The sequence below is a fragment of the Archocentrus centrarchus genome, chromosome 3, assembly GCF_007364275.1.
Source record: "Archocentrus centrarchus isolate MPI-CPG fArcCen1 chromosome 3, fArcCen1, whole genome shotgun sequence".
NCBI classification, from domain to species: Eukaryota; Metazoa; Chordata; class Actinopteri; order Cichliformes; family Cichlidae; genus Archocentrus; species Archocentrus centrarchus.
In genome coordinates, this window is record NC_044348.1 from 1,346,504 (window position 1) to 1,364,710 (window position 18,207).

Sequence of the window (18,207 nt, forward strand, 5' to 3'; positions counted from 1 at the left end):
TTCTTTCTTTCTGAGTGACTGTTTTACTGACTGGTTGATGAAGTGGTTGGCGCGTACACTCACATACACACACACTTTCTCTCCATTGTCTGGATGCCAAGCTTATGTGTAACCCCCACACTCAGCCTTCTATCACTGTAAATTTAGCAACAGAAGCTTCTCAGCTGCTCCTTTCCAAAACCTGAGCCCTCCTCTTCCATCCACAGTATTTCACCCATCTCCTTCTCCAGGGTCATAGCTGCAAACCCCTCACCACCCCACCTTTTCCACACATAAACATATATGCCACACACACACACACCTCACTCTCATCCCACAGCCAATAAGGGCCTGATGGGCTCAAGTATCACATACTATAACACAAGGACTTATTCTCTGAGCAGCGCCTTACAGACCTTCATCTCCATCGTCTGAGGAGTTTCTCTCCTTCTCTGAGGTAAGACAACAAGAGACACTCAACATTCTGAATTCACCTTTGAAGACAGTTTCTGACATTTAGCTTCTTCTTTTAAACCAAAATCATCTGCTTCGGAGATTTTGGTTTTGTTGCGTTCGCGTGCAGGAGCAGACGAACACCAAATAACGTCCTGTCCTCAAACACTGCAGGCTGTAACCTCAGAAGTAACATTTGGACTTAGACACGTTCACTGCATGTCATACATGTGTAGTTTATGTTTGTGATGGCAGTCCCTCTCAAGAGCTGAAGATGGTTCAGTTTGATGGGCAGGTTAATTTAATAAGATGTTTCTGTGTAAGATGAAGGCTGGAAATAAAATGTATGCACTTTATAAAGTTGACCATCAATTGTTTTGAAGGAGAAAATCGGGGGCGTAGGGGGGGGGGGGGGGGGGGGGGGGGGTAGATAAGTGGACTTAACCCATTAAATTTTAAGCAGATTGCGGTACAGCAAGAAAATATGAAGAAACCTGAAGAAACCTTCATTTTCCACTCAGAATCTTTTCCAAATGACATACCTGCTGCGCTGGAGATGAAGCGTGGCTGCAAATGTGAAGTTAAACCTTCTAAAATGTCTGATATGAATGTGACTCCTGATAATACTGTGATGGTGGTTTGGAGAGGCTTACAAATGAACAATGGAGATAAGCCTAGAGCTTATCTGGGGGTCTAACCTCAAAGATATGCAGATTCTTTAAGCCTCAAAGCATCAGCCAGTTACTTTTTTATTATTATTACTTTACTTTTTTGTTTGATTTGGGGCTGAAAATGGAAATACTGTCATTGACTCCTTTTACATATCTCCCGGTAAATATTAATAACATGCATGTGTGTTCAGCAGTTTAGCATAGTGGTTCAGGTTGTACATGCTGATTGTCAGTTTTTTGCAATCAAACATCTCCTTTTAGTAACTTTTTAGTCTCTTATCATTTTCATTATGCCATATAATACATTCTCCTTTGTACTCATAAGCACTGCGGTCAACCCGAAAGCAAGTACTTCATCATGTGATGCGTCTATATATTCCTCTCATGTTGGCATTTCGATCTAAGCCTGTGCTCGACTGGCTCAAGATGTTACTTTCCCCAATCGTCTCACCTGTTAAATCAGTCTTTTGGTTTCAATGCCAAGTTTTAGTTTCAGAAAGGCTCAGAAAGACTTCTCAGCATTCAATGTTCTCATGGTGAAGAAATGAAGTGACCGTCCACTAAATATACAGAGTGCTGAAATGTTGGTATGCACTGTATGAATACTGGACACACAGAGGTGAGGCCGCTGTCAGCTGTAAGTCGATCAAAGAGCTCGTTTGTTGGAGGTGGCTTGTGATTGGCTGTTTGAGTGGAGAGGATCCTCCCGCTGGACCCAGTTGAGGGATTAAAGCAGCTATTTGGACACCGTTCCTCGGCTGATGGGTAGAAATATGACCCAGAGCTAATCCTCTGGGTCCTCTGCAGCTGTGCCCACCGCTAAGTGTGAAGAAGTCATCCAATGACGCTTTTTATATATCAAATATGATGTCGTTTAATATAGAATATGTAGAGAGGCAGCAATCGTCCAACAGAGCTTCTCCTTGTCCACTTAACTATTGGAACGTTGGGACCTCGACATTTCAAAAGGACCTAGAAGAAGATTTTCACAGTGGGGTCGGTTGGATTTTTTTTTTTCTGAACTCTGAAAGCTGATTTTAAACACATTTGTTTGACACGCTTGCAGCCGGTCGCAGCAGGTGACTGCCCCCCCCCCACGAGCCTGCTGGATTGCTGGATGTTTCTTCCTGTTAAAAGGAAGCTTTTCCTCCCCACTGTCACCAAGTGCTCAGGGGCGCGTGCGGGGGGGGGTCATTGTTGAGGTTTCTTCCTAATATTGTAGAGTCTTTACCTTACAATATAAAGCACCTTGAAGCTACTGTAGTTGTGAATTGGTGTTGCATAAATAAAACTGAATTGAACTGCCGGTTTTACATCTGAAATTAAAGAGCTGACTTATCCCACTTTGCAGTGATGGGCTGAGTTACTGTTGAGTATCTGTTGAATATAAAATCTATGAATTAGGTTTACTGGATTAAAAAAATGCAGAAATGAAACTTCAAGTAGTGAAGTGAAACAGTGATGATTCACGGCTCTCTACTTAGTGAATGAGTGTGTAGAGTCTAGTGTATTGCAGTAGGGTCATGACGGGGCTGGACCCTTTCCCAGCTGTCATAGGGTGAGAGGTGTCGTACATCCTGGACGGGTCAAAGCAAGCGTTTAATGATCTTTAGGCTAAACATGGCTTTTATAACAAGCATTGATGATAATGTTCTGCATTTTCGGATAGGATTCTCAAATGTCAACACAACCGTGCAAAGAAGACAACACCTCCCAAACAGCTGAGTAAACATCTCTGGAATAGGTGTGAAAATGCTTCAGTGAGGACAGACACATTATGTGACTGCTTTCAGATCTTATGAGCGGCCACAACCCACCGATGATCTTCAGATTAGATAGAATTGTAACTATAGTGGAAATGATCATCAGTTACTATGTCATCGTGAATGCAAACAAGCCGTATTGCCGTAGTTCCTGAATACATGCAAAATTAACCGGACAAATAAAATATAAATTGTTGAATGTTTCCTCAGGTTTCCATGAAATGAATTCCAGCTTTAGTTTGTTGTATTGCACAGTCGCACTGCTGCACCTCACCAGGCTGTTTGTCTTTGTCTCTCAGGTGTAAAGTCTGCTGTCACCATGTCTGACACTGAGGAAGTGTAAGTGGCTGCCAATAACAGTTCATACAGCTGCCTCATGCTTTTTGTTTAGTCTTAACTTCATCAGAAAAGCCAGCTGGAATTTCATGTTTGATAAGATTTATTTCTCATATTTCAGGGACAATGTCGAGGGTAAGTGACAACCAGATTTCTCTTTTCTCAATAAGAAATCAAGAGTTTCTGGATGTATGTATGTTTGTTTGTTCTTCACTTATCTTGACAAGCTTTCATCCGATCTACTTCAAACTTGGCGGGTGTGTTGCTGGATACCCGTGTAAGTGTGTTGTTGAGTTTGAAGTCATTCGGATGACTCATTCCTCTGTTATATCCTCTGGTATAATGTATACTATGAACGGATACATTTTATAGGAAACAGAAAAATAGGTAAGTTACTTTATGACAAAATTAATAGAATGTGCTACTTTTAGTTTTCACCTCACACAGATATCGATTTTGATCCCAACTTGAAAGTTAGAGCTGATAAAAATCTTCTCACCCCTTTGTGATGATTTTAATAAAAGCACCCACAGCGCTCTCTGGATCACACAGCTGTTCTCTTCTTTTGTTGAAAGGTTCTTTGGAAATGATGTCAGATGCACTGCTAATATTCCGCAGCCTATATTATATTGCATTTTGCTGTTTATCACGCATTTTAAAATACATGTTAAATATTTTCATATGCCGAACTTGTTGCTTCAGTTTTAAATGTAATTATGAAATGACTCCATGTTGTTTGTTTCTGTTGTCCCACCATATTTTTTTCCTGAAGAAGAGGAAGGTAAAGACATCTGAATCCACCCGACATTACGACCTTTCTCCACTGTACTAATTTTTCAGCTGCCTTGTTTCACCCTTAATTTGAAGTGTTTGACTTTGACGCCGGCTGTTTCATTATACTATAAACTAACATCTGCACAGATTTAATTAGGATCTCGACAGGATTTCAGAACTGCAAAATGAACCTAGTATTTACTTTTCACTATTTATTCTAGTTGTAGTAGCACTGGCAACTGCACTGAAATACTACTTTGGCTGAACCTTTTATCACATATGTACTTTGGATGGAAAAACATCATAATCTGGGAGTATTTAGAATAAGAATACAGGATATTTATTTGCTTATTTATTAGTTGCTAACTAACATCCAACTGTCAATCAAACACTTCCAAGTTAAGGGCGACCTATCTGGCGGAGTGATATTTTAAATCACATGGCTAAGAAAAAATGTTAGATAGCCTCTTGGCTATCTACATTTTCCTTGACATGTGACATGTTTACATGGTCATCTGTTAATGTCAGCATTGCAGTCATTGACCTAATTCACACAATAGCCATATTTTGAACAGCTGATGTGGAAAAACTACTTGGATTAATATTGTGAGACTGAATTATGAATCCAAATATAACTCAAAGGAACATTTACTAGAACATTAACTACCTGTAAAAAGCTTTAGGACTGGTTAGCTAATGGCTAACTAGCAAGACTGTTAGCTTAACTTAAGTATTTTATTAAGTTAGGTTTTATTGCTCATTATTTGCCTACATTACAAGTGAAACATTTGTAAGCAGTAAATTGAATATGCTTAGGTATATTCATTCAATTCAGTAACACAAAGACTGATTGCTATAGTTGTGAAGTAAAATTAGTTCAAAACAGCTCTTTTCTTTTAGTTTTTTATGAATATCATGACTAATTAGTTTTTTTTCTAAAATGTGGCAGCAAAAGCTTTCATTTTTGGTTTTACAGTGTATGAAATTGTCAGAATAATAATGAAGAATTTTATAAATACCTTAAGCTTTATCAATATTTGATTATAAAATATGGTCTTCTGAAGATTAGCTCAATTACCTCCGTATAGCTTACATAGTTTTAAATGGGATTTTAAGTTGATCTCGTAAAATGATGTTTGTAAGGCAGAACGTTTGTTCTTCAGGTAGATTTACACATCAGCAGTTTGACATGGCTTCTGTCTGAAAGGTCAACTGACTGTTTTTCATCATCATCTGTTTCTCTCTGTTCTCCAGCAGCACTGTTCCTCCCTCTCTGTAACTAAAGTACTCTCTCACTTTGGGTTTCTAATGGCTCTGTCATGTCTGTGGTCTTCATTAACGGCCTTCTCCGACACCCTCCCTCTCCCCGGCGGTTTGGTGCATGCTGTGTGCCCGTAGCCCAGGAGGAGGTAGTAGAAGTAGAAGTAGCCCCTGAGGCGGAGGCCCAGGTAGAAGCAGAACCAGAGGTAGAGCCTGAACCAGAACCAGAGCCAGAGGTGGTGCAGAAGGTGGTTCATGAGGAGGAAGGTATGTGGCATGGGCAGTCCTTTCACCTTTTTTCTGCAGGACATTCAGCACTTTGCACCATAGGATAGTCAGTCCTGTAACCATCCACACACTGCAAATAATATCCTGCCTGACAAGCCAAGCAGACAAATAGTAAGATTTGAGTTTTTGCTTTTAAATCTGGAAATGGTCACTACAACATCAAAAAAAAAAAACTTTCTAAATTTGGGGAATTCTCCAACATTTTTTAAATACTGTTATTTTTAAAACGTACTTTCCCCCCCCCTTTTTTTTTAAACAATACGTATCTGTCAAAGCAAAAACAGTCTTTATTTAAAACAAAAGAACAGCAAGAGTTTACAGCACACTGTTGGTGCCAAGCTTTGTTTCTGTGTGCCACTGTGATGGATGCAATACGATCATGTTTTATATTTAAAAGACTCACAGTTTCACTCATAGAAAATTTTATAGGAGTTTATTGATCTTATCAGCTCAGGTCTGGGACCAATGGACCATCTGCCATTACAGATTTTGTGGCAATAAATTCCTAATGTTCAGGTAGTTGTTCTTAACTCGTTATTTGCACAGTAAATATGCAGTTTTTACACTGTAACACTAAAAAGAGCAAAAGAGCAGAAACACAGATCACCCTAAAGCTGATTTGTGAAAAATAGAAAAAGTTCTGTCAGTTTGCAGCGATAGCATCTCATCTACAGCTGAAATATTTTTTATGTACGTTGGAGCATTTAGCTTCTTTGGGTCAAGACAAGACTAACATATCACACTTTACTGGCAGATTTTTTTTCACACCTCAAGACTCAGTTGCCTTGTTGGGTTTGATATTTTTGCAGATGACTAATCTAGTTCCACTTTAGCTTCTGTTTAGCCCTTTCCACTGGTGTTGCCTTCTCTTCATAACTGCCCTGTTTGAAAAAAAAAAAAAAAGGGAGAGACTCTCTAATGAACGCAGAACAGATGGTTTAAAACTTCTGGAAACTCTGAATTAGCTTACAGAGTTTACCATTAGCTAAACTTAGCCACAACATAAGCACGAGCTAGTAGCAGCACATCTCCGCCACATTTTGGGTTTGTTTGACTCTTTTGTTTCTTGAACATAAACATTCATATTGAAGCATAATGAATTTAACATAATGCTTTAGAGGACGTCAATTCATTTTCAGTATCTTGTAGTAGTAAAGTATTAAGCATTAAATTAATACTAAGTTGGTATACCTTTCATACCAAAGCCAGGAAATATAATAACTATGTTATGCTCACATTGAAATTGTTTTCCCAGTTATGTTACTGGTTGCCAAATCCCTGTCCATGTTTCCCAGACAGCATTTGCAGTTTCAGTTCTCGGGTACTTTACTGGAAGTATGGCTTATGGCCTCATTTCTAGTGCCATTCTTACAAGATTTCTTATAATCTAGGTGCCACATCACTATAAGTCAAATAATCCATAAGCCACTCTAATCATGCCAGTACCTTTCTGTTAGTACCAGAACAAACAAAAAAAAAAGTCAAATTTTAGCCCAACTGCCAAACTGCAAAATGTGTTTTGTGGATACTCCCATACACCCTGGAATCAACATACACAACTCTAAATAGAAGCTGCAGTTTTGTTACATTTCCCACTTTAGTTGTGTTTTAATCATATATGCCAAAGGGCCTTTTGGTGTCTTTGGGCTCCTCGCCCTGCCTTTGAGACTGCACTGCAGCAAACATCCAGGTTTTTGCTCTATAAAATGTCCAGTTATCTTATCATTGCGTCATCATCATCGGTGTCAGCAGAGACACAGTCGAAACAGACTATTTTGTCCTGGTCAAGAAATGTTGCTGTGTGTTCTGAATATGAGCTGTGCATATAAATGCTGAAAGGGAGAAGAAAGACATTAGCTGCCTTTACATGAATCAATTGCTCTGTCATCCACGGCCTTCTGCCCACTTAGTGTCTCATTTTGCTCTTGTAGCCATTTTCAATGTTTAGCAAACTCATGTGACTCTGTAAGGCCGTAACTTAAAGGATGATGGGTAATTTCAGCCATGTAAAAGCAATTTCTTCACCTTTCTTCAGTCCATGTTTAGCATTCTTGTTTTTTCTGTGTGTAGATGAAGAGTGAGATTGGCAGATTGCTCATAGCATTTACATTGGGGTGTTATGGTGCAAAACAATTATCCTCAAGTCCTTGAATCCGATTTAGGATCATTCATTACAGAGTCGCTGCAGAAGTCCCTTGCTTTGGTGTAGTATTGTTGAACTAATGAACTTTTGCTTCAATGCTTCAGCAAAATCAGTTTAGAATTTTTTAGTTCAGCTGCACAAAGTCTTTTATGTCTCAGTCACAACAGAGTTAAAGTAGGATGGCAACCTTCTTGCAACTAGAAAAAATGACTCATTGCTAAGTGCTGTCAGAGACCAATTTCAAGTAGTTGCATCAGCCAGCTGGTTGTCCAAAGGTTGATCGCTTGCACGATCGCTTATGGTTGCAAGACAGTTGAAAGCACAGGTTGCCTGATGAGAGGCAGAGAAATCATTAAAATGCAGTCAGAAAAATGCAGCTGCCTATCACAATAAAACAGAAAGAGCTGCTTGCAATGTCGATGCAGAAGTAATGCATGACGTGATATGGGACTTTGCAGTGGCTCCCACTGCCTACTGTATCAATATAAACACCCCAATCTGGTAAATGTGCTTTGTAAGCTGTGCATTATAAAGAGGACAGGAACAGGCTGCCCAGTCCAATCACTAATGGTTTCTGTTCTGCTCTTGCTTTGGACGCTTGCTGCATGCAGAGGCCTATGAAGAGGAAGGTATGTAGAACTGAATTCTTCTCTGTTCTTCTCATTGAACCTTTTATCTGTTCTTGTTGGCTAGGATTTTTTTTTTACATCTTTCACACATGTATATAAATGTTTGTTCTGGTCTTTCTTGAAGAGAAAGGCAGAATTAATCAATTCGGTTTAGTCTGTGCATCAGGTGATCAAGGTGACCTGGAGGAACGGGTTGAAGGATTCATTAATGCTGAGTCGTGGTTACGAGCCGCACTGCTCATCTGTGCTTCTTCTCTTTTTTGCATGATTGTGTCCTGCCAGGGGAGGAGGGAGATCAAGATGGTAGTTTGCATTTCCTGCCGAGTCCACGTTGCTTTGCCTGTTTTTTTCCCTCCCTCCCCATTGTGTGTCTCTTTTGTTTTAGTAGGGTCCTGCAAAAAAAATAAAAAGCTAATCACACACTTCCCAATCCCACTTATGTCTCTACCACAAAAAACAATTAACAGTAACAGTTACAAATAAAAGCCCGTCGTTGTGACAGGTGTGCACTGACGTTCTGTATGTTGAGAAAATTTAACTATAAAAATGTTTCCATGTGTTGATTTATGACATGATCCTGATTTGCACTTTTCAAATTACACTGGTTTGATTTACACACTAATGCACAAAAGAATAACACTGTGAAATAGAAAAGTAAGGTAACATACTACCGTGGCCTCATTCCTGTGCACCAGCCTTAATAAATGCACAGTAATACTGCTGCAAACTGCAGTCATTCACAGGTACACTAGTTTCTTCCTCCTCACACACAGAGGTGTGGCGCTGACAGGAGCCAGCTGGAGTGAAATAATATTTAATGGTATTGTCAAAAACACTTTATGGTACCATAAGTATAACAGCAAAGCTTACCAACCAATGTTACATCGAGCCAACGTCCTCCTAGCTTCTTAGATAAGATGAAAAGTTTGATATTAGGGGAATTGTGACATTCTGTGATATTTCAAAAATAAAATATTGATACCACAGAAGCAATATAAATTTGATCATATCATAAATAATTGCACAATAACAAACAAAAGCAAACCACAAAGAATGGGTTCAATGGATCCCAGCATAGAACCTGCACAGGAGGAATAGGGCCAGTGAAAAAAGTGGGGAGGGTCATAGTTTTTTTTTTTTTTTCAGTATTCTGATAAAAAAAGAAGTTCTGATTTTTTTTTTTCAGAACTATGAAAAAGTCAGAATTCTGAGGAGAGAAAAAAAGTCTCGATCCACAAATGTGTCATTTGCTTGTAATCAAAATATCTCTTTATATAAAGGGTAATTCACTTTTTCCTACTTTCTAGTCTTTGAGCTTAGCTTATCAGCTAAATAATAACATGCTGAATAAATTCCCCACAGTTATTGTTGTGTAGTTACAGTAGGCTACTAGAAACTAATGCACAGTAATCAGGTCACTGTTAGTGGAAAGTATTGGCCAAATTAAAACTCACTCTTACACAATGATCTATTGGAGGTGTGAAACAACCTGGAGCCTCATATATCGATCAAGCATAACATTATGACCACCTGCCCAATATTGTATTGGTCCCCCTTTTGCTGTCAAAACAGCCCCGATCCAGCGAGGCGTGGAATCCACTAAACCCCTGAAGGTGTGCTGTGGTAGTTGCCAAGATGTTGGCAACGTATCCTTTAAGTCCTGTAAGCTGTGAGGTGGAGCCTCCATGGATCGGACTTGTTTGACCAACACATCCCACAGATGCTCAAATGAGATCTGGGGAATTTGGAGGCCAAGTCAACACCTCAAACTCAGTGTTGTGCTCCGCAAACCACTCCAGAGCCATTTTTGCTTTGAGGAAGGGTGCATTATCGTGCTGAAAGAGGCCACAGCCATCAGGGAACACCGCTTCCATCAAAGAGTGTACATGGTCTGCAACAATGATTATGTAGGTGATACATGTCAAAGTAACTTTCACATGAATGGCAGGTCCCAGTAAAACATTGCCCAAAGCATCACACTGCATCTGCTAGCTTGCCATCTTCCCATAGTGCATTCCAGTACCGGGTTCCACGTGACGTAAAAGAAAATGTGATTCATCGAACCAGGATACCTTCTTCCATTTCTCTGTGGTCCAGTTCTGATGCTCACATGCCCATTGTTGGTGCTTACAGTAGGTGATGGGTCAACTTGGGCACCCTGACTGTTCTGCAGCTATGTAGTCCCGTCCCACAGCAAACTGTGATGCAACCAACAATAACTTTTTTGGCGATTTGAGCTGCAGTAGCTCTTCTGTTGGCTCACACAACACAGGCCAGCCTTTGTTCCCCACGTGCATCAATGAGCTTTGCTGCTCATGAAGCTGTCGATGGTTCACCATTGTTCCTTTCTTGGGCCATCTTTGATAGATACTGACTGTTGCAGACTGGGAACACCCCACAAGAGCTACAATTATGGAGATGCTCTGATCCAGTCATCTAGCCTTCCCAGTTGGCCCCTTTTTAAATGCTCAAATCCTCCCGCTTGCCCATTTTTCCTGTTTTAACACGTCAGCTTTGAGGACAAAATTTTCACTTGCTCCCTAATATATCCCACCCACTAACAGGTGCCACCATGAAGAGATAATCAGTGTTATTCACGTCACCAGTCAGTGGTCATAATGTTATGCCTAATCGGTGTAACTCAGCTTGTCCACTTGGATCTTCTTCCCTAATTAACCAAAAGCACTTTACTCACTACACTCTCTCTACATTTATGTTTCTAATGGTTCAATCTCTCTTCTGTCCCTGTTGGTGGTTTGATGCTGAAAACCCAGAAGAAAAGCCAAAGTTTAAGTAAGTGTACACTCTCTATCAGTTTTGCATGGCTAGCATATTTAAACATTATATACCACAAATCATATGATTTGTTTACATCTCTCATACTTTCTTTTACAGACCCACTGCTCCGAAGATCCCAGATGGCGAGAAAGTGGACTTTGATGTAAGCAGACTTGTGTTTGTTAAAATGACGCACAAAAAGGTTTGAACATGAAGCTGCTGTTACAAGACCGTTTAAAGGACTCAGAATTAGTGATTTATAAATAGGTGGTGAAACCTGGTTGTGGTTGACCATTACAGTGTATATACAAGCCTCTGGGTGTAAATATCTAGTGCATATTAAGCCTTACATAGAAACTCACTCCAGAAACAGCAATAAAAAAATCACACCCCAAATTTTTTCAAACATTATTTTGACTCAGTGTTTTTCCTAATGGGCCTAATGCTCCCCCACAGTTTGAGAACCAGTGCTTCAGTGTAACCTGATTTTGTCTTGTACATAGTTTGAACTTATAAAGGGCCGTTGCTACTAGTTCTTCTAATAGGACTGCATTATCAATCAGCTGTGTCATGCACGGTGACAGCTGCACGTTTATGAAGGCAGCCTCGTGCCTTTCTTGTTTTATAGGATATCCAAAAGAAACGCCAAAACAAAGACCTGATGGAGCTGCAGTCACTGATCGACGCGCACTTTGAATGCAGGAAGCAGGAGGAAGAAGAACTCATTGCTCTCAAAGAGAGAATTGTGAGATTGTGTCCCAATTGTTATTATTATTAATTACAGAATGAACCTAGAATGTGCATTTGCTGTATTTCAGCGCACGTGGGAGAAACCACGGCGGCACTGTCAAGCATGTTGATTTGTGTTTTCAGGAAAAGCGTCGTGCCGAGCGAGCTGAGCAGCAGAGGATTCGCGCCGAGAAAGATAAAGAGCGGCAGGCGAGGCGGGAGGTACGCTTGGTAGCTGTTTCAAGCAGTTAATGAATTGAATGGTCGGGTTAACCATCAGCAGTGGGCATTTCACAAAGGATGCAAATGGAAAAAAGTGAAAAGCTTAAAGCAGGGACACAATGATCGCTGCGTATTTAGATTTCCATGTTGCACATTTCACTGCATCAGGCAGCAGGAAATTCATTCAGGAATTTCAAAAGTCTTTAAACTTCTGTTTGTACAGAAATTGAATATAAATTGAAAAATAAACTCATAAACCGTGAAAAACAGTTTTTCCACTTGTTGTGGAATCATGAAGTTTTGAAATTCGTTTTGCAGGCTGAGCGGATGAGAAAGGAGGAGGCCGACGTCCAGAGAAAGGTCGATGATGAAACCAAGAAGAAGATCGCCCTGACCAACATGGGATCGGGCTTCAGCAGCCACCTGCAGAGGGTATAGTGTGTTTCATTTATTTTGTTTCAGATTTTATGCTTCAGTGTCACACAAAGCAGGCAGCAAAATGGTCCTGCAGACATACAGTTTTAACGATTCTTTTTCTAGATTGAACAAAGGAGAGGCAAGAAGCAGACTGAAAGAGAAAAGAAGAAGAAGATCCTTGCAGAGAGATGCAAACCCCTGAACATCGAGAGTCTCAGCGATGACAGCCTGAGGTAGCCCACAGGGGACAATGACAAATTACAGTCAAGATCTGTTATTGTGTTTTTGGTTTCACTAGTGCTTTAAAATGTGTGCACAGCAAGTGCAATGTAACACCAACTCTCCCAGCATCATGAAGACCATGAACGATTACTGCAAAATAGTTCTCCATTTACAACTATCGAGCTGTTTCTGTGCAACATCACAAACAGCAACACACATAAATGTTAAAAAATTACAGCAGAAATCTCTTTTCATGTTTTCTTCAAGAAATTCTGTAATATACAGTACTGTTTCGTTAGCATCATGCAAACACTGCAAACAGGTACTGATAATAGCAGTACCTCGGCAGGTACTTCCTGCTATCAGTCCCCCAAAAACTATGAAAACTTTGGCCCCAAAATGTGTTGTCTGATCCCCAAAAATTTACAATTTTGGCAAAATTAGAATCGTCTATGGCAAATTTTCATGCGCCATCAATTTCTTTTTGACAAAGAAGCTAAGTAGCAACTGAAGTACTCAGTCTGTTCCAGTTAAAAACATGGTTGTTTTTTTTTCTTTATTGTTTTATCTGTTAAATTGAATCATTGGTTTGTGTTTCCTAGAGAAAAGGCGAAAGAGCTGTGGGAGTGGCTGCACAACCTCGAAGCGATAAAATACGACCACTGTGAGAAGCTTAAGAGGCAGAGATATGAGGTCAGTACAGAAATGTTGCATATTTCTGCTGTACTGGTTCTAAAATGTCCCGGTTTGTGAATCTGAAGTTTAGGGTCAGAGATTTATAAATCAGACTAGCACCTTTTCTCATCGTGTCTGGTCTGCTGTCACTCGTTGGTAATCTTAGATACCAACTAATCTAAGATTACCAACTAATCTTAGATTAGTTGGTATTGAGGAGGAGAACAGCTGTAAAGTGTGTCTGTTTCAGCCTGAACTGTGTGTCTTTCAGGTTGTCTCTCTCAGGAACCGCATTGATGAACTGCAGAAGCAGTAAGTTATGAACATAATCACACAGCCTCTTACCCACATTTCACTCACTGTACTCACTCACTATGAGGATGGAAATCTGTTTTCATAGTCACATTGTGCTGATTTGACCCTTTCCACCCAAAAGTAGTTTATTACAGTTAATCAAGCTTTGTAAGTAAATGATGTTGTCCTGTCATGCACTCATGGAGGTCTCACAATAGATAAAAGGATAAATCTCTGTCTGCACACGAATCTGCATAACCACCAGAAATAAGCAAAACGAGTGGTAACATACTACTACAAAAGCATCTTTCCTACATCTGTGCAGTAGCGCACCTTGCAAGGCGCCTTTTGAGGCGTCATAGAACATATTTTAACAGCAGAGGGCGCTGTAGACTTAAATACTGTTCAGTCCTGTTAGGTGTGTTTCAGTCAGGGGTGTCAAATATACCGCCTGCAAGCCAGAAGCAACACAACAAAGACTCCAATCTGAGATTTTAGATCCACTTTTTGATTCATAAAATAAATACTATTATTGAAAAACTCTGTTTATAAAATATCTTTGTTTAAATATTCACACGGTGACAAACTTCACATAAGCATGATGCCTGTGATATTCATAAAGGCCTATGAGCAGATCTGACTCTTTTTCTGCACTTTGCGCTCTGCAGCAGCAAGAAGGGAGCCGCCACGCGCCGCAGGAAGTGAGCAGCTCCTCGGTGGCGGTCAGCCCCAACAGGAGGCATCTTCAGCAGGCCACAGCATCAGCTCCAGTAACCCACCCGATGACACCCGCAGCTCTGGAGCAACAGCAACTAACTGAGTGCCTGTGTTTACTTAAGCGAGATGGTTTGGGGATGATTTTAGCTCAAGTAAAGAAATAAAAATGTAAAAACAAAATGCTGCTATGGTTGTGTAAAGAACATGTGACACTTTAAACAACAATCTGTGTGAATGCATTCATCATTCCTGTCAGGCTAAACACAGTGACGTCCAGTGTGAGAAATAATTCTGGCTTTTATGTTTTTCAAATCATTGCATTACATCAGTTTATCTTAGCTATATTGTTGTTATGTATGATCATCTAAAGTCACACTTTTTTGTATCCCATTTACATCTTTATAACATTGTTCTTACAAGTACAGTGCGGCTTTAGAGACACCTTCAAACTGACATTAGCAACATTTTTGACTGTGTGTAAAATAAGGGGAGTCTCTTGCAGACATACAAAAATATCTATGGGATGATCATATATAGGAAAGGGAGTCAGTATATAAATAAATGTTTATTAACATTTCAATAATGCATAAATAATATAGAAATATTCTGTATTACACAACAATCTTCAACCCTTTGAAAGTATTGTATGAGATCATACAAATATTAAGCGTGCAATTACAGGTGCACCAAATGGTCCTCAGTTATCATCAGCAGATATAAATATGAAACTGCCCTCTCATATAACTCTGCTGGGATTTATTAACCAATCTGCAGCCTTCAGTTCATCCAAGAGGCTAAAAACTGATGACACGAGACTCAAACTTGATTTGTTATTCATCAGAAAAGTCTTCGACCACATGAAAAGAGACCTAGAGTTTAGAGGTTAATTTAGTGTGATACTAGCTTGGAAAAAAAACAAAAAAAAAAAAGCATCTCTTCTGTAATTCCCCACTTTGGTGACTTGTTAAAAAAAAAAAACAGGAATATTATAGTGTTTCTTTTTTCACCTGTGCTCTCCTCCTCCTTAAAAATGGAGGTATTAAGATGTTTTTAATAAAAATGAGTCCCTACACCATCAGTTTCAGGCAGGTTCGTACTCTGCTGATGGACTGGAGACAGCAGGGCTGGTGTGAGGTGATTCAGGGCCTTGGGGGACCACACTGTCCCCAGGGGGGAGTGCAGCCTGGTCTGTGCTGATCCGCTCTACAATGCTAGACAAACAGTCCAGACTGGAAATGAGCGGTGTTTGACTGCTGCTGCTGCTTCTGCTGCTGCTGCAATCTTTAGAGAATAAAGAGAAGAAATTAGTTTTTGCTTAGTTGTTTAGTCAATTTTTATTTTATGTCTAGAATTAAAAGGTCAACTCAAAGAATCCAGTGCTGTATAAGACTTGATACTACTGACAGTAGCTGATAGTAAAAGAATTATTGATTAAAATTATTTATTAATTATATATTTAAAAAATTATATATTAAAAGACTAACTATTCATATATTAGGGTGCATAAATTAAAGCTATCAACAGAATTCAAAGAAACAGTAGCAGAAAGAAAGAAAAGCTGGGCTGTACTTTTGCATAATACCACTTTGAACCACAAGATGGTGCTGCAGCGAGTCAATTTAGTGTCCAAACTGAGTTCGGTATGAGACACTCAAACATTTTTCAAGCTGCTGTTCAAGTTTGATTTATCATGATTATCAAACTAGCATAAATGTTTCAGTAGCTGAAGCAGCACAACCTATGAAAAAAAAAAAAATCATTCATAAAAACATTAGATCTGAAGTCGTCTGTCACGATAGCGAGAACCCAGAAACAATGTGAGGCTGGTTGCAATAAATAACTACACTAAAACTCTATGAAATTTTTGCCACCTTTTGGTGAAAGTTTTCATTAAGTTTTACAGAGTTTTTATAAAACTACACATGCAGAGTGGCTCCTGTATGAAACGCTAATATAGAAGGTTCAAATCTATCCAGAGGCCTTTTTTCTCCATTGTGCTATCCATTTAAAGGTCAACAAGCCCAAAAAAAAAAAATATATATATATATAAAAAGAGTAAAATCTGATTTTGCTTTAAAAAGGAGAAGAATATAAAACAGAACAAACACATAGTCAGCAGTCAGCTGTATTAAAGACAATACTGACAAACTCACCGTCTCCTGTATGGCTGCAGTACGAAGCATCACTGTTTTCACTTCTGGCTGAACTCGGTGAGATAAAATCCACCTTAAAACAGATCAGACCAAGTCAGCAAAGTCTGCTGCATTTTTTAAACTAAATGTCATCATGGTCAAAAAAGCATGGAAGCTCATATACGGTAACTCTATAAAGATACACTGTAAGAAATGCTTTTGAAATAACTGTTATGGGTTAGAATTCTTTTCCCCATCATGTCTTTAAAAAGATCAAATTAGGCATTTGAAAGAAATTAGGCAATTTTTTAATGGGACAACTGCATATGTTATGATTAAGGACAAAATATTTTAGATGGTCTCAATTCCATTTTGATGATTCCATTCATCAAAATTCATCGCTTAAGCCTAGAATAAAAATCCCCAGCAGATTCTTTACATTTCATAGAAGCAGCACATAAACTGGTCAGCTGTTTATGGACTCACCGAGCCATCAGAGCAGTTGGAGTGGGGGCTGGAGGTGCCTGAGTCCCTGCTGTAGTGTTCGAGGTGTGGGTAGAAGCTATCGTCCTGGCCGTTCCTGAGCAGCGCCTGCAGTGATTCAATGTAGCTGATTGCATTGCGGAGGATCTCCACTTTGGGCAGTCTCTGGTTTGGATTGGAAGCCGTGCAGCGTTTCAGTGTCTCAAATGCATCATTGACTTTACTGAGTCGTCGCCTCTCACGCATCGTCGCCGCTTTCCTTCGGTCTGCATGGGTTGTCTTCCTCTTGCACGCTTTGCAGGCCCACAGCAGGCAGTGACCTGCCTGGTGGAGGCCTCCAGGGGCCCTCACATGCTGGTCCTCCTCTTCTGTGATGGGGACGTGGTGATGAAGATGGTCCTCTGACTTCAGAAAGCTGACATGCGTCAGCCGGGCATCGAGGTCGTCAAAAAAGTTCAGGTCGCTGGTGTTGAAGCAGGGGTCATAGATGTCATCTGCTGAAGAAAGAGTGAAGGGAAAGTCTGACAGGTCCATCGGCTTCAGAAGCGGACGACTCCCTGAGAGCGGAAGAGGAGGAAAAGGTTTCTTTAAAAAGTCCTTCTGATATCAGGAGAAAGAACATAAAAGTCTCCTGAAAGTTGATTAGAAAGCCATAACATAAAGGGAGTGAGCAAATGAAGCTGATCCTGCCAGTCAGCTGACCTTTTGAAAGCAGAATAAATGTGACTGTCCAGCTGACAGTCTGCTTAAAGGGATAGTCTGTGTAATTTCACCTCCCTTGGCTTGGTTTGTTTTTATAAAGGGAGTCAGTGTGGAGGCGGGGCCATGGTGTGAGCGACCAGTGGTCTGAGGGGTGTGTCTGTTTGTGTGTGTATGTGAATGAGTGTGTAATGTGAGGTCACTGAGGTGAAGCTCAGCAACAAAAAGGAAGCAATAAAAAAAGCAATCACGTCCAGCTTTACAAATCGTTCAGTCTGTTCTAAAAACCTGTGGTGTTCCTCGCTGAGTGATCAAACGTGCCCGTGAACGTCATTCAGCAGCATCATTTCACCTCCTCATAAACTGCTTAATCTGTTTCTAGAACTGTCTTCAATCAAATGCCCAAATTATGAAATGAGACAGATCAGTCTGGAGGAGAAATCAGTTCAACTGCTGCTGCTCACACATATCTGACATATTATGAAGGTTCGACAGTCACCCCTATCTTTAACTGTGATCTTCTGCTGTAATTTACAAGTCCAA

The 18,207-nt window shown here is 40.0% G+C and overlaps 2 protein-coding genes across 5 annotated transcripts; one reads left to right on the forward strand and one right to left on the reverse strand.

Moving 5' to 3' along the window:
* The first annotated feature begins 236 nt into the window (after positions 1 to 236).
* On the forward strand, positions 237 to 14,575 carry LOC115774009 (troponin T, fast skeletal muscle isoforms-like). Of its 4 annotated transcripts, XM_030721014.1 has the most exons (16): positions 240 to 436; positions 3,166 to 3,205; positions 3,324 to 3,337; positions 3,975 to 3,983; positions 5,375 to 5,503; positions 8,279 to 8,296; positions 8,579 to 8,599; positions 11,071 to 11,089; positions 11,192 to 11,237; positions 11,703 to 11,819; positions 11,948 to 12,025; positions 12,344 to 12,457; positions 12,566 to 12,675; positions 13,267 to 13,357; positions 13,611 to 13,651; positions 14,302 to 14,575. In XM_030721014.1, the coding sequence occupies exons 2-16, from the start codon at positions 3,186 to 3,188 to the stop codon at positions 14,336 to 14,338; spliced, it is 864 nt and encodes a 287-aa protein (XP_030576874.1). In that variant the 5' UTR covers positions 240 to 436; positions 3,166 to 3,185; the 3' UTR covers positions 14,339 to 14,575. The 4 variants fall into 4 exon arrangements, with proteins under 4 accessions (XP_030576894.1, XP_030576889.1, XP_030576874.1 ...); XM_030721029.1 differs by lacking the exon at positions 8,579 to 8,599 and having other exon boundaries at positions 238 to 436; XM_030721021.1 differs by lacking the exon at positions 3,975 to 3,983 and having other exon boundaries at positions 245 to 436.
* A 410-nt stretch (positions 14,576 to 14,985) lies between these two features.
* On the reverse strand, positions 14,986 to 17,499 carry LOC115776200 (myoblast determination protein 1 homolog). Its single transcript, XM_030723800.1, has 3 exons — positions 16,969 to 17,499; positions 16,504 to 16,576; positions 14,986 to 15,631 (listed from the first exon to the last, which is right to left on the reverse strand). Exons 1-3 carry the CDS (start codon positions 17,497 to 17,499, stop codon positions 15,432 to 15,434), a joined length of 804 nt encoding a protein of 267 aa, XP_030579660.1. The 3' UTR covers positions 14,986 to 15,431.
* Positions 17,500 to 18,207: the final 708 nt, after the last annotated feature.

Excerpts from the sequence above, each read along its gene's own strand:
- LOC115774009 (XM_030721014.1), top strand. The coding sequence starts at position 3,186 with ATGTCTGACACTGAGGAAGT. Across the intron at positions 12,458-12,565 it reads TCAGCAGCCACCTGCAGAGG|ATTGAACAAAGGAGAGGCAA; the intron begins GTATAGTGTGTT and ends TTCTTTTTCTAG. Across the intron at positions 12,676-13,266 it reads CTCAGCGATGACAGCCTGAG|AGAAAAGGCGAAAGAGCTGT; the intron begins GTAGCCCACAGG and ends TGTGTTTCCTAG.
- LOC115776200 (XM_030723800.1), bottom strand. The coding sequence starts at position 17,499 with ATGGACCTGTCAGACTTTCCCTTCACTCTTTCTTCAGCAGATGACATC. Across the intron at positions 16,577-16,968 it reads CCAACTGCTCTGATGGCTCG|GTGGATTTTATCTCACCGAG; the intron begins GTGAGTCCATAA and ends ATCTGTTTTAAG. Across the intron at positions 15,632-16,503 it reads CTGCAGCCATACAGGAGACG|ATTGCAGCAGCAGCAGAAGC; the intron begins GTGAGTTTGTCA and ends TATTCTCTAAAG.